Source organism: Phocoena phocoena, chromosome 9 (assembly GCF_963924675.1).
Source record: "Phocoena phocoena chromosome 9, mPhoPho1.1, whole genome shotgun sequence".
Taxonomy (NCBI): Eukaryota; Metazoa; Chordata; class Mammalia; order Artiodactyla; family Phocoenidae; genus Phocoena; species Phocoena phocoena.
The window spans coordinates 100,048,111-100,062,093 of record NC_089227.1 but is presented as its reverse complement, the minus strand read 5'-3'; the positions used below and the strand labels follow the sequence as shown (position 1 = coordinate 100,062,093).

The 13,983-nt window shown below is 62.9% G+C and overlaps 2 protein-coding genes across 4 annotated transcripts; one reads left to right on the top strand and one right to left on the bottom strand.

Annotated features, from left to right (window-relative positions):
* The first annotated feature begins 2,804 nt into the window (after positions 1-2,804).
* On the top strand, positions 2,805-6,444 carry CDK5 (cyclin dependent kinase 5). 2 transcript variants are annotated; one of them, XM_065884481.1, is made up of 12 exons: positions 2,805-2,841; positions 3,440-3,528; positions 3,620-3,687; positions 3,820-3,880; positions 3,979-4,035; positions 4,692-4,787; positions 4,923-4,997; positions 5,134-5,230; positions 5,403-5,472; positions 5,996-6,056; positions 6,168-6,248; positions 6,358-6,444. In XM_065884481.1, the coding sequence occupies exons 1-12, from the start codon at positions 2,805-2,807 to the stop codon at positions 6,442-6,444; spliced, it is 879 nt and encodes a 292-aa protein (XP_065740553.1). The 2 variants fall into 2 exon arrangements, with proteins under 2 accessions (XP_065740553.1, XP_065740554.1); XM_065884482.1 differs by lacking the exon at positions 4,692-4,787.
* A 1,235-nt stretch (positions 6,445-7,679) lies between these two features.
* Positions 7,680-11,544, bottom strand: ASIC3 (acid sensing ion channel subunit 3). 2 transcript variants are annotated; one of them, XM_065883709.1, is made up of 11 exons: positions 11,011-11,544; positions 10,109-10,259; positions 9,780-9,907; positions 9,421-9,622; positions 9,271-9,327; positions 9,021-9,168; positions 8,621-8,712; positions 8,398-8,477; positions 8,225-8,296; positions 7,978-8,036; positions 7,680-7,859 (listed from the first exon to the last, which is right to left on the bottom strand). In XM_065883709.1, the coding sequence occupies exons 1-11, from the start codon at positions 11,542-11,544 to the stop codon at positions 7,781-7,783; spliced, it is 1,602 nt and encodes a 533-aa protein (XP_065739781.1). In that variant the 3' UTR covers positions 7,680-7,780. The 2 variants fall into 2 exon arrangements, with proteins under 2 accessions (XP_065739781.1, XP_065739780.1); XM_065883708.1 differs by having other exon boundaries at positions 7,747-7,882.
* Between the last annotated feature and the right edge of the window lie 2,439 nt (positions 11,545-13,983).

Sequence of the window (13,983 nt, the reverse complement as noted above, 5' to 3'; positions counted from 1 at the left end):
GGCTGGGGGCACATTCCGGGGACCAGCCCCGACCAGCCCGGAGGATTAGCAACTCTCCCCTGCCCAAGGGATTAGCACTCCGGACCCCCTTGGGGGGCATTAACCACCCCCCAGGTGAATTCGCACATTCCACAGCTCTTCGATGTGGGCCTGGGGGGGGGGTGGGGAGCGAAGGGAGGAGGGAAAAAGTGGACCCTGGATTTCAGGCGGCGCCGCCCCCCACACCCAGCACAGAGCTCCCCACTCAGACAAGCCAGCCCCCCAGGAGCTAGGTCGAACTCTCCGCGCTCGCCTTTCCCATCCCCACCCAGCTGCTCCCTCTTCTGCCTGACCCCTTGTCCTGACCTGACCCGCCAACCCCTTCCCGGCTCCGCCTCCCAACCCCGAGATCGGGGGCAGAGGCTTGGGGCAACCCCTAGGCAGGGCACCCTGGACGGCATGAAGGATAGAGTAGGGGACCAAAGGGGAGGGGTGTCGTCTTGGAGTCCATCCAGGAGTTGGGAGGGCCGGCGGCGCCTCCCAGAGAGTACCCCCTCCTGGTGGCAGGGGGCGCGGCACCCTCGCTTTAGGGAACTCTAAGAAGCGGACCCTGGATCCCGCTTCCTACCAGCAATCACTCCTCTCGCCTCCCCATCCTTCTCCCCAAGACCTCGCTTCCCCGCGCCCCAGTCTCCGCCCTTTCCTGCACTTCCACTCCCTCCCAGCTCCGAGTGCCGAGTTCCCCCCTTTCCTTTCCCCTCCCTTCCTCCCTCCGCGGCCCTGGCCCTCCCCCTCCGCCACCTCTCCGCTTACCCGCTTCCTCTGGACTTCGTGCTGCAGGGGTCTCGGGGTCTCTCCCCCTTCTCTGGAGCCCTCGCGCGCTCCCGCCGACTCCTCCGTGCCCACCTTGGGGCGCGCCCCCGTCGCTCCCAACTTCTCCCAACTCAACTTTCCCCCGCGCCACAGGCAGGCCAGCCCCCTGCGTGCGCGCCCCCTGGCGCACCGTGCGCGGCCCCGCCGCAGCGAGTTGGGAGGCGCGGAGTGGGGGCCGAGACCCGGGGGCGGAGGCGCGCTCCCAGGCACGGCCCGGCACTGGGAGCCCAGCGCCGAGGAGGCAGCCCCGGCTGTCCCTCCGCGCGGCCCAGCGAGGTTGCCGCCCCGGGCTTCCCCGCACGGACGCCCCGGGGACGTCGTTTCTTGGCCCCATTAGGCACCTCTGGGCGGAAAGGGGCCTGCCTCATGCTGGGGATCCCAGGCAGGAAAAAGGAGGCACAAAGATGATCAGGAAATTCGAGGCGGAGGAAGTTGAAATATAAATGCATCGGGGTCAAGCTTCTCTCGCGGCCGCGGGCGTCCCCCGCCTCCCACCCGCAGTTTCCCCAGTGCCTCCAAGAAAGCCCCTGTCTTTGCCTGGAGGACAGGGACGGGGGGTGGGGGGAGGGCGAGAGGGGTGATGGCGGGGATGGATGCCCATTACCCTGAACTTAGACTTTACGAACCGGGGAAATTCTGCCTCGGAGAGATTCCCTGCGGTGACCTTCCTTCTCGAACCCTATTCATAGTCATCACCTGTCATTTAAAGATCTCTGTGTGTACTTATGGTTTTCTAATAAATTATAACTTGTTCCAGATAAGGAATATACGTTTCGCTTCTTTAGTCTGCCACCGGCTGAAGCACTGCAATGTGTATGCAGAAAACGTTCAGATATAAACGAGTTAATTAACCAATGTTTAGCACCAACTTTGGTTCCGGCGCTGAGGAGTGCTGTTTGGGGCAGTTATCATCCAGGTCACATCCCTCAAGAATGCAGTCATGAGACAGAGAGAAGCCGCAAGAAAAATCTATAATCAACTCCTTAAGGGATGAGGTCAAGGCTGCTTCAAGTGTAGCTTCTGTCTGTCCTTCTGTCTGTCCTTCTGTCTGTGGAGGGCAGTAACCAACCTGCCAGCCCTCGGCCACACCCTGGCCGACTCCAGTGGGCCCGGGCTCTGCAGGGGGTTGGGGACACCCTCCCAGTGTCCAGCCAGCTTGCCTCGGGATATCAGAGTGCAGCGAAAGGCTGGAGTTGGGTGGGCTCCGAGACGACAAACGGGGCTCACAGGAGAGAGGAGTCTCTGGCGTTTGGTGAATCCAGTCTCCACTGGGGCACACCTGCCTCTCTTTCCAGCCCTGCGGTCAGCTGGTTCCTGTGAAGTCATCGTCAGCAAGATATGGCTCAGAGCCATTCCCCAATCAATCCTGAGGTCACCAGATGGCCTTAGGGAGAGGTGGAAACCCGTGCTGGGATTGTCAGGGAGTCGATGGAACCTCAATATCATCAGGGGCAGAGCAGGGCCACCTGGGCTCAGGATGAAGGCCGCCAAAACCCAAACCTTAGAAATTGCCCTACCCCCACCCCTGCTGCCTTCTGGAATGTGTAGTCCCGGAGAGGTCCTTCTCAAAAGAAGGCTGTAAGCGCTGAAAAGGAATAACACTAGCAGGGCACACTGGGAGCCGCGCGCGACGGCGGGGAGCCGGGAAAACGGACACGCGATGCTTCCTGGGACTTGAAGTCCAAGGGTCGACTCCGCGGTCGAACAGGAGTCCCGGGAGGCAAGTGCTGCAGAGAGCCTGAGCGCAGCCTGCTGGGGGTTGTAGTCTTCTTGTTGTCTAAGGCCCCGGACATTACTGGGAAACGTGGCGCCCTAGGACTACAAGCCCGAGAAGCCCATGCGCAGGCAGTGGGGCGGGGCAGGACCGGAGGCTGGGGTGCCGCCTCCTCTGCAACGCCGGGCCCGGAGTCTTAGAACCTAGGGCCCGCAAGGGTCCTCGCGCGGCTGCCGCGATGCAGAAATACGAGAAGCTGGAGAAGATTGGGGAAGGTAATGGGACCACGAGATGTTCCTGCAAGATCTCTTTCTGCAGACCCTTTAGCATTCCTTGCATCCCGGGCTGCTGTACCGTCAGCAATACCCACAGACTCCAACCTCAGCACTGGCTGCAGCCCTGGCCCTGAGCTCAACACTCCTAGCAGACACCAATCCAACCCCGTTAGCATTTCCCATAGACGCCCCCCTCCCAACCTTAGCACCCCTGTAGACCCACCTCTGACCTCTGCACGTGCTGCATTTCCTACCCCTGTCCTCAGCGCCACTTGCAGAACCTCACCCACAGTTCTCGCGGCAGACCTCCAACCTCAGCGTTCCTGCCGGCCCTCATTCCTCTCCCAGACCCCTGCTCCCTATTTTCAGACCCTCCAGAAGCTCGGCCTTTATTGTAGACCTCCTCACCCAGCAGCTGCAGCCTCTCCCTGTTGCAGACACCCTTGAGCCATCTGCAGGCTCCTCCCTGCCACATCCCCCACTTCTCCAGGCATCAGAAGTAACACACCCCCAACGCTGCTTGCTCTCCCGGCAGGGACCGCCTGGGTTGGGGAAGGGTGCCCCATCCTTTCCCTCAGCCCTGACCTCCTTCCTCTAGGCACCTACGGAACAGTGTTCAAGGCCAAAAACCGGGAGACTCATGAGATCGTGGCTCTGAAACGGGTGAGGCTGGATGATGATGATGAGGTAGGACTGGGGTATTGGGGCCAGGGAGGGGTTGAGGGCCTAGGCTGGGTGGGATGTGACTGTGGCCCACCTGGCCCCCTCCAATGTGTAGGGAGTGCCGAGTTCTGCCCTTCGGGAAATCTGCCTACTCAAGGAGCTGAAACACAAAAACATTGTCAGGTGTGTAGGTGGGTGGGGTCCTCCTTGCCTGTGTGGTCTGGTGGTGGGGGCTTCAGAGATGGGCTGGGCTGACACTGGGATAGTAGGTGCAGACTTGCGGCGCTGCCTGGCTGAGCACTCGCTTCTCCCTAGGCTCCACGACGTCCTGCACAGCGACAAGAAGCTGACTTTGGTTTTTGAGTTCTGTGACCAGGTGAAAGGGGGACTTGAGGGACAGTAGCCTTGGGAGGATATAGGGACCCAGACTGAGGTTAAACTCCATCCCATCCCCCACCCCCATCCCTCTTTTAGGACCTTAAGAAGTATTTCGACAGCTGCAATGGTGACCTAGATCCTGAAATTGTGAAGGTGAGGATACTGGTTTCCTGGGAGCTCACTGGGGCTGGGGTTGGCGTCCGGATTCAGTGGACATGCTCTCAGGCCCTGCACGGGGACACTCGGGGCACGAGGGGAGGAGAAAACCCTGGTTCTGTCTCCGAGAGCTTCCATCTCAGCAGAAGCACTTTCACGTGATCGCTTTGACCTGAAGGGAACACTCTGATGTCAGTGATAGGATTTACATTTGCGAGGCAGGAAAATGAGGTTCAGAGAGATTCATTCATTCAACAAATACGTCCTGAATGCTTTGCAGTGTGGCAAGCACTGTTCTAGGCCCAGGTTCCAGGGCGAAGAAGTGCTGACTAATAATACAGCACAGCATATACGTTGTTGGTTATGATGTTCGTGTTCAAATGAGGCCAGGTAGGGGAGAGATCAGTGTGGGCTGGAAAGGTAGGAAGGCCCACCAAGTTGTCAGTTCTGGAAAGGTGCGGACCGGGGCCCCCGTTCACCTTTCGAGTACCCAGCAAGGAACGAAGTAGGTCCTCGATAATGAAGGGGTGATGCTGGGCCGAGCTTGGTGCTGAAAGACTGCTGGGGTTTCAAGGCAAAGCAGAGGGGAGCGTGACCCATCGTTGGGCCCGCTTCCAGACGGTTCGATGAACTCCTCCCTGCCCCTCCCCCAGTCGTTCCTCTTCCAGCTGCTGAAAGGCCTGGGATTCTGTCACAGCCGAAACGTGCTACACAGGGACCTGAAGCCTCAGAACCTGCTCATAAACAGGGTACCTCTGGGCGAGAGGACGGACCTCAGGGAGGCTGGCGTGGGGTGAGGGGAGCTGGACGGGAAGGCGGGAGCGGGGGCGCTGCCCTCAGACTGTGGAAGAGCCCCTCTCCGTGCCCCTCCCCCTCCCCCTCAGAATGGGGAGCTGAAATTGGCTGATTTCGGCTTGGCTCGCGCCTTTGGGATCCCTGTTCGCTGTTACTCGGCTGAGGTGAGCTGCGGGGCGGGAAGTGGGGGTGACGGAGGGAGTCCCCAGCCGGCATCCCTCAGCTCCTCCGGGACTCCTCTCTGAGCGCTCTCCTCCCCAGCCCTCAAACTGGGGGTCCCTGTGGTGGGGTCCTTTCCAGGTGGTCACGCTGTGGTACCGCCCACCGGATGTCCTCTTTGGGGCCAAGCTGTACTCCACGTCCATTGACATGTGGTCGGCGGGCTGCATCTTCGCAGGTGACACGCCGGGGTCTGCGGGGGCAACTCCGTCTCCCGTTTGAGTCAACAAAGAGGGTCTGGAGGGTCCCCTCTGGGGAAGGGAGTGGGGCCCCTGGGTGGGGAGGAGGCAGGGCAGGGCTGTGGGGGGGGCTTCTTCGCCTGTCACCCCCGCCCCCCGCCTCCCTCCCAGAGCTGGCCAACGCGGGGCGGCCCCTGTTTCCTGGCAACGACGTAGATGACCAGCTGAAGAGGATCTTCCGATATTCTTCCATCTCCCTTCACCTCAGGCCCTCTGGGAGGGGATCTGGAAGCCCCTGGAGCTCAGAGTGCAGGCAGGGAGGGCGGCGGTGGGCTGGGCTAGGCCTGGGGGTGCCTCAGGGCTTCTCCTGAGGGCAGAGGGTGCCCGCCGCCAGCTGGAGAGCGTGCAGCCTGTAGGCAGGGAGGGCTCACTCCTCCAACTGAGAGCCGAATCCTTAGGCTGAAGGAGCCGAAAGGAGCAGGGGGACGATTAGTGAGAGTGGAGGACCGCTGACCGCTTCATCAGGACCACGGACCTCAGGGTTTAGGTCAAAGTCGTTAACGGCTATACAGAACCTGGCCTGCAGAAAACGGCACGCAGCTGGGACTGCGTATGAGGGTCGCATGGGCCGGGGGCCGCCTTCTGTCGTGAGCTGGGGGATAAAGTGAGGGGGGCAGGGGTGGGTATGAGGAATCCCCCTTCCCCAGGGGAAGAGCCCCTCACCTGCCCCTTTCCACCTGAGTGATCCTTGACCCCGTGGACACGCTGCTGGGGACACCGACCGAGGAGCAGTGGCCCGCCATGACCAAGCTGCCGGACTATAAGGTGTGACGGGTAATGGGCTCATGCGTGGTTCGTCAGTGGCGCCCCTTAGGTCCTGGCCCTAGCAGCCTCCAGGCCCCCGCACCCCTGGCTGACTCGCCCTGCCCTCCACAGCCCTACCCGATGTACCCAGCCACAACGTCCCTGGTGAACGTCGTGCCCAAGCTCAGTGCCACAGGGAGGGACCTGCTGCAGGTGACCAAGGGCAGGGTACTGGGGCTGGGGCCGGGGCACTTGTCGGGAGGGACCCGGGGAGCGCGGGGCTCTGGGCGTGAACCTGCCTCGCCTTCTTCTGTGCGTCCAGAACCTCCTGAAGTGTAACCCGGTCCAGCGCATCTCAGCAGAAGAGGCCCTGCAGCACCCCTACTTCTCCGACTTCTGCCCCCCCTAGGCTCCAGGCCCCCGGCGGCCAGGCTGGGGCCTGGCCTATTTAAGCCCCCTCTGGGGAGGGGAGGAAAGGCAGGGATGCACGGTGTGCCAAGCTCCAGCTGTGCTGGGCCCAACCAGGGTGGAGGCGCCCTAACCCGTGTTCTTCACTCCCTCCGTGGACTTTATTTAATTTCATAAATTGGCTCGTTTCCCACAGTCTGGCTGACGTGCTGGAAAAGTGGCTCTGGGCGGCGGGGTTGGGGGGCGTGGTGCTGGGGGGCCCTGAGGCTCTGTTTCGCTTCCCCACCCTCTGCAACCCAGCTGTCCAGCCCTGGCTCTGCTACTCTGAGTGGCTGGAGGCTGGGGGTTGGAGGCTATGACCCTTACCCTTAGGCGCTGCCTCCACACGTGTGCGTATGTGCTCGTGCCCTTCCCTTTCTCTGCCCAGGAGGCGTTAGGCTCCCAGTGTCTGAGAGCAAGGATGGGCTTCCACCAGAATGGGGAGAAAAGAGCCGGGCCTTTCTTTATGGTTCTTGTCCCACGTGTACCCGCCCTGCCACTTCCCTCTTCATGCCCCCCACACCCAGGCCCTCAGGCTGGGACAGGAGGCACCCAAAGCGGTGGTTGGGAGCACCCCCTCCCCGGCTCCCTTATTTGTCATTTTCCAGTATTTAGGGTGCCGAGAAGGAGCTGAGAAAGCGGGCCTGGGCGTGTGCTTACTGGCAGGGGTGGGAAGGGAGGGCCTGGGCTACCCCCGCTAAGCTGGGGCCTGCAATTCTTGTGCAAAGGCTGTGGAAGCAGGAGCGGTTCCTGTGCGGGGCGGGCAGGCTGACACTCGGTCCCAAGTGTGAGAAAGTCACGAATGCCTAAGACAGGACAGCAGCTTGTGTTCTTGGAAGCGGGCTAGCCACGCCAGCTTCTCCCCACCTGCTCCACCGCTTCTTGCCGGGCTCTGGATCAGAGCCTTCTGCCAGCCCTTCCCTGATCAGACCCCAAGTGCGGCTGTCCTAGCACCGCCGCCTCTGCCTTCACACCCGGCTTTGGGCTGCGTTCACTCTGAGATGTCGGTTTGACAAACTCATTCACACTGAGGTTCAAGTGACCCATGCCCGCTTACTATTCTTCTCTCGTCGAGAGATTTCTGGAGGTTAACGTTTCAGACATCACGTCTGCTGGGTGATGGCTGGCAGAGGTCTTGTGCCCGAGTAGGGCTGACCGTGGCCTGGCTGGTCTGCCTGTAAGTGGAACAGCTGAGGCTGAGGCAGTAGAACTTTATTTGGGGTGACGGTGGAAAGACACGTGCGGGCTGGCCACGCCCAGGATGTCAGGGTGCGGCCCTGAAGACGCAGACGCCCCATCTAGAGCTGGGTGACGAGGTAGCAGGTGCGTTGAGAGGAAGAGAGCGTCTTGGTGACGGCACAGGGAGGGGTGGGAGGCCTGGGGAGACACGGACCACGGCCCTGGGATGGGAGGCCTCTCACCCACTGCCCTGTCCCTGCCCTCCAGACTGGAACTGCCCCATCTCCCTTGACCTTAGGGGGCCATTTCTTGTTACCTGGAGCCCAGGCTGAGGTGGGGAACTGGGGTTCGTTGGCTGCCCAGCCCTTCCTGAAGCTGTGGGAGGAGGGTCAGAGATTGGGAGTGGTGGCGGCGGGGATCCTCCCTCCCAGAGACCAGCCAAGGTCACTGCACGCCCCTCCCCCATCAATTTTTCTCAGCTGGGTGGGGGGGTGTTCTACACTTAGGAGGAGGGGCTCAGCACCCACAGTGGAGACGGCAGGGGAGGAGGAGGGGGCTATTACCAGGTTGGCGCTGGAGTGCCTTTGGGAGCGCTTTCGGTTCCAGAAGTATCCCAGGACTCTGTCCCGGAACACCTGGGGGAAGCAGTGCTGGAGGTGGCCAGCGCATACCTGACCCCTGGATCCTGCGGCTTGACTCTGCCCGCCTCCCACAGCTGGAGCCCAGGCCCACCCACCTCACAGAGGTAGTCCAGGATCTCAAGGACAGTGAGCAGGCTGGCGCCGATGAACAGCCCCATCTGGCCCCCAATGTCACCTGTGGAGACCGGGTCACCTGTCAGCTCACTGCTACCTGCTCTGCCCACACCTCCCCAGGCCGCAGGTTGCCTGCACGCACGCACAGACACGCACACACACGCACGCACGTGCACGCACAGACACGCACGCGCACGCACGCACCGAGCAGCTCCGACACTTCGTAGGCCTTCTTCTGCTCCACCGTCTCGTAGTTGAGGGCCTCAAAGAAGATGTCCAGCATCAGCACATTCTCCCTGGAGGAAGAGAGGCCAAGAGTGTTCGCTGGACGCCCCCAGTGCCAGCTGCTGGCAGGAACAGGAACAGAGACCCCATTCTCTGGTCTCTGAGTCCTTTCATGAGCCCTGGGGAGGGGTGTCACCGTCCCCGTTTTCGGAAGAGCTGGCGTCAGAAAGGTTTAGCAGCTTGCCCAGAGTCCCCGAGCCCGGTAATGATGTGTAGCTTGGTGTCCCATCCCTGGGCGCTGCGCACGGAGGCTCGGCCCGGAGGCTCGGTGCTCGCCTTAACCCCGGGCCCCGGGCCCCCGGCCCCCTGCGGGGCTCACGCGATGTAGGCCTCGCTGCGGTTGTGTTTCCGGGCCAGGTAGCGGGTGGCGGCGCGGCTCGGCATCCGCACCATGGAGAGCTCCTTGGCGTAGCGCGTGCTGGCGCACGGGTTGGGACAGGTGCACGCGTCCTTCTGCAGCATGGCGTCTGCGGGCCACAGGCGCCTGGGTCAGGGCCGCCCGCCCCGCGGGGTCGAGGTCGCGGGTAGAGCGGGGTGGGGACGGGATGCGGGAGAGGCTTGCCCCTTACCCAGCGCCGGGTGGGCACAGTCCTTGTACTGCGGGGGGCTGCACACCGGCGCGCCGCCTGCACGGGGCGGAGGAGACAGCTTCAGGAGCGGCGCCCTCCAGGCCTCCCCGCCTCCCCGGACCCCCTCCCCCGCTGCCCCCAGCCCCTTACCTGGCATATGCATCATTCGGCAGCCGCACTTCCGAGCCACGTAGCGGCTCTCGCAGGCCAGGCGACACCCTATTAGACTATAGGGAGGGCTGGGGCCTAGGCTGGGTCTGGGGGGATCCAGAGGACCAGAGGGTTCCGGCTCAAAGTCAGGGTCCAGAGAGACAGAGCTGCAGTCACCCCAGGGTGGCGGCAGGAAGCTCAGCTGTAGGCGGACAAGTTAAGGAGGCTCTGGGAGAAGGGGGGGCCTGCGTAGAACGCGAGCTCACTGGGACAGTTCTGAGGAGCTGGGGCTGGGGTCTGAGGCGGCGTGGGCTCAGGAGGGAGTCGGAGCCTGGTTTCGGAGGCAACAGAGAGGATGCTTGCTGCTTCTGGCAGGACACAAAAGTCTGGTAGCCAGGGGCTGCCCCGAAGCCCAGCTGGTCAATGAGCGGCGGCTCCTCCTGGCTGTGGATCTGCACTCGGATCCCCACCTCAAACGGCGTCTCCTCTGCGGGGAAGGGGGGACCCTGAGTCCCAAGAGGCCCCCTCCTGCAGCCCCCTCTCCCCAGGGCTGTGCCCAACTCAACTCACCCACTTCCCAAGGGAAAGGACAGGCCTGGGCCCCACCCCCCCCCGGCACCTCCACTTCTCCCCAGGGCCTTCTGCACCCCACCTGCCACTCCCCGGCCTCGCCCGTGCGCCCCCGCACCCGTGTCCCTCCACACGGGCAGGTACTCATCCTGCTGCACGTCCAGCAGCACCTCCAGCCCATTGCCCATGCCGCCCTTGGGAGTGGTGAGCAGCTCTGCCCCTTCGGCGCCAGAGTTAAAGGTGTAGCACTGCCCCATGCGGGTGAAGACCTGGGGCAGGGCAGACAGATGGCAGACCTCACCAGGGAACCAGGAGCTCAGGCGGCCCTTTCCCCTGGGCCAGTGCGAGGACTGTGGGACCCCTCCCTCCCCATCCTCTATCTGGGTCTCTTCTTTGAACACTGAAGCCCACATCTTAATGCCCCGAGACCCTCCCTCAACCGGCACATGTAGCTGGACCCTCGCTGCACTGTGACCAGCTAACCCTGCCCCTTTCCCACAGGAAAGGACAGGCTTGGACCCTCCAGTTCCTCGCTCCCACCTCCGCCCCCAGCCCAGGGCACAGCCTGCAGGACAAGTGTTTCTTTGGAGACTGGCATGAGGAAGAGGGGCCCAGCTGCCCCCCTTCAGGTCTGGCAGCATGTGGAAGAGGCAGCGGGGAAACCAGCACCCTCCCCCTGGCAGAGAGGAGGGTCTCCTGCCCTAGAACACCAGATCCCCCCACCCCCCAGGAGCAGGCTCTCCACAGACCAGACCTTGGGCCCAGAGCCAGCCTGGGTGAGTGCCCCTGGCTGGGAGGCCTGACCTTGCATGCTGCAGTCCAGCTGAGCAGCAGGGAGGGGCCCGAGGAATACAGCTTCCTGGCTGAACAGAAAGGCACTGGTGGGGTGGGGAAGGAAAGGATCCCCCAGCATGGCTGTTAAGGTTCCCTGGCTCTGGGGGAGTGTGGGTCGGCAAGGCCCGGCAGGGACCGCCTGGCGCTCCCGGGCCCCTGGCTGGACGGATCGGGCGGCCGGCTCACCGTGGTGAAGTTCTCGGGCCCGCACAGCCAGCCTCGGTAGCGGCAGGCCAGCAGCATGTCCTCGAGGGCGTGCCCGGCCCGGGCGTAGAGCCGGGCCACGTCGAAGGTGGGGCTGGGCATGAAGCCGGGCGGCGCGGGGGGCCGGCCCAGGGCACGCAGGTAGGCGGCGTGCTCGGTGGGCTCCAGGCCCAGCAGTGCGGGCCCGGCCCAGTGCAGGTCGTTGGGCGTGAGGCGTGAGCGGCGCAGCGGGTTGATGTTGCACAGGGTGACGGCCGGGAAGGTGAGCCGGCGGCTCTCGCGCTCCTCCAGGGCCGTCTCGTGGTGGAACTCCCCGTAGTAGCGCACCCTCCCAGCCACCTGGTAGAGGAGGGTGGCCAGTGCCAGGAGCACGGCTGTGGTCCACAGCCCCCGGCGCGCCATCGGGCCCCCCGGGCCGAAGACGTGGCCCAGGCCGTGCATCGAGCAGCTGCTGGCAAACACGCGGATGTCTGAGGCCGGCGACTGGGCCTCCTCCAGCCCTGAGGGGCGCTTCATGGCCGGAGCCCAGGGCGCGGGGGGAACCAAGCTACAGAGGCTTAGGAGGAGGAGAGAGGGTTGGTCCGAGGACTGGAGGGGCTGAGAGGGGGGTTCAGAGGGTCAGGCAGCGGTCACGCGGGTGTTGGGCCAGGAGAGGAGAGGGTGGGGAGGTACTGGCCTGGCCGGTCCAGCTCGGCCTCCTCCAGGACCCGGCTGTGGCTCTGCTGGGCGCGGTGCTGGGCTGCGGGCTCCGAGGCAGAGACCAGGTAGGGTGCGGCCGACGAGGCAAGCAGGGCGGCTCTGCTGGAGGCGGTTCTGCTGAGCCAGAGCTGCAGCAGAGGATTGGGTTTCAGCGGCGAGGGGGCAAGGGGGCTGACAGAGCAGCCTGGGGGGCGGGGAGGTCCCTGGGGCCCGAGGCAGAGCCATTAGTGCAGCGTCGGGGGAGGCCGGGCTGTGGAGACCGGAGGCGCCAGCAGGAAACCACAGCAATCCCGGGTAGGCTTGAGGGGAGCCGAGAGAGAACTTGGGGCCGGGGGTGCCCTCGCGGGCCTCTAGGTCCCCAGCTGCAGCCCCCGTATGTCGGGCTGAGGGTCCGTCGCTGACCCTTGGCCCCGTCCCCGTCCTCTGCCCTCTCCTCCCTTCCCCCTAACCTCACGCGAGATCATCTGCTCTCTCGCAGAGCGGAGCTGGCTCCTGACCAGGCTGGAAAGTGGTGGGAAGTTGGCATCGGCAGACTCTTCTTTCTGAGCCCCCAGCGGCCCGGCCTACTCTGGGTGCCAGGGTCTCCTCCGGCCCCACGTGCAGAGGTGGTCTGTCCCCAGTGACCCTCTCTCCCACCTCCCCATGCTCAGGCCCTCGTGTCTGGGGGGCTGGCCTGTGCCACAATGACCGTGGGCTCACCTGTCGTCCTTCAAGTATAACATGGGTGCCCGTGTGACGCCCTCCCAGGTAACATGGATGCCCTATGATTTCACATCTTTTTTCACTTGACAACATATTCTGGAGACCATGTGGTATCCAGTACCTGGAAAACGTCCTCATTTTTTAAATGGCTGCGTAGCATTTCATTTCTGTGGATGTACCATCATTTATATATCCACACCCCTGTTGATGGACACCGGGGGTTTCCAGTCTTCCATTACAAACAGTGGTGCTCTCAGTAGCATCGTACAGACATAAACTCCTAGAAATAGAACTGCTGGGTCAAGAAGAGGCAACTGCATGGGTAATTCGATAGCAGAAAATTCCCCACCGTAGGCGTTATTACACCACTGTGCGCTCCCATCAGTAACATGGAGTGTGCCTGTTTCGCAAGGGGGCTTTTCTAAAGGAGGAGAGACGCTGCCCCCAAACCGGCCGGAGGGCCCTGGGCCACAGTGCCTAGCACAGCATGGCGACACTGGCCTTGAGGGGGCGGAGCCGCGGCATTTGACTGAGATGCCGAGGAGACGCTGGGTCGGGCTGGGGCAGACTCCCAGGGGCTAGAGAGGACACCTCCGAAAGGCAGAGCTGCAGTGTGCAAGGCCTCAAGCGGGACTCGGGGGTCTCGCTAATCCAAGGTGCAAGGGACGGGAGGCAGCTGAACGCTGCCGCTGTCGCGGAGGACTGCCAGGGCTGCTCCTCGCTGGCGTCAAGCCCTGCTTTTGGTTAAACGCTCACCTGCCCCCGTGGAGCTGGGAGTTGCACTGCAGGCCTGAGAGAAAGCAGATTTATCTCCACTAATTTATTTACTGCAATTTATTTCTACTCCGTGCCCCTCCACAAAGCATTAGAGGCGAGGGTCCACGGGCTCTCGGCAGTGGGTGGAACGTAGTTCGCCAACTGAACGTGACCACGTCGCGCTGTGATCGCCTGGCCTCCTGTCCGTCCTCCTGACGAGACCGCCGCAGGTCTCACGGGGGCGGGGATGTCCTCACCGCCCCCACCCCGGCAGACAGGGCGGCACACAGCAGGTGCTTAATGAACACACACCCTGAAGGAGTGAATAACATGGCTTATCGCACAGATGTAACCAGCTTCTGAGGCTACGTACTTTACCACAGGTTATTCTAATTAAACTCTTAAAAGAAGCTCGCGACATTAAGTGCAGCTAGGTTTACGGTCTGCGCGGAATAGCTGCAGGAGCCAAGGCTGAGGTTAGGGCTACACAGCGAGTGTGTGGCTGACCGCAGGGCCTTCCGGCTCAGGGCTCGCCATGGATCTCACCACTTCCCTAAAGAGGGGATGCGGGGGGGCGGGGGCAGGAGTTGGAGAGGCCACCCTGCAGAGGTAAGGAGAGACCTAGAATCTGGTGTCGGAAGACGTCTGGGTGGCTGGAGGCCGCGGCTGGTGCTGGTAGAGCACGAGCGGGCCTCGGCCGGGAGGGGCCAGGCAGGCCAGTGCGGACTCGGCCAGGGAGTTGAGGCCTGCCCTCGGCTGCCCTCACTAGGGAGGCGTTTAGTGGCAAAGCGACCTGGA

Excerpts from the sequence above, each read along its gene's own strand:
- CDK5 (XM_065884481.1), top strand. The coding sequence starts at position 2,805 with ATGCAGAAATACGAGAAGCTGGAGAAGATTGGGGAAG. Across the intron at positions 4,998-5,133 it reads TTCGCTGTTACTCGGCTGAG|GTGGTCACGCTGTGGTACCG; the intron begins GTGAGCTGCGGG and ends GGTCCTTTCCAG. Across the intron at positions 6,249-6,357 it reads CAGGGAGGGACCTGCTGCAG|AACCTCCTGAAGTGTAACCC; the intron begins GTGACCAAGGGC and ends CTGTGCGTCCAG.
- ASIC3 (XM_065883708.1), bottom strand. The coding sequence starts at position 11,544 with ATGAAGCGCCCCTCAGGGCTGGAGGAGGCCCAGTCGCCGGCCTCAGAC. Across the intron at positions 9,623-9,779 it reads TGTCCTGCCAGAAGCAGCAA|CTGAGCTTCCTGCCGCCACC; the intron begins GCATCCTCTCTG and ends GTCCGCCTACAG. Across the intron at positions 8,297-8,397 it reads TCCTGGACTACCTCTGTGAG|GTGTTCCGGGACAGAGTCCT; the intron begins GTGGGTGGGCCT and ends TGCTTCCCCCAG.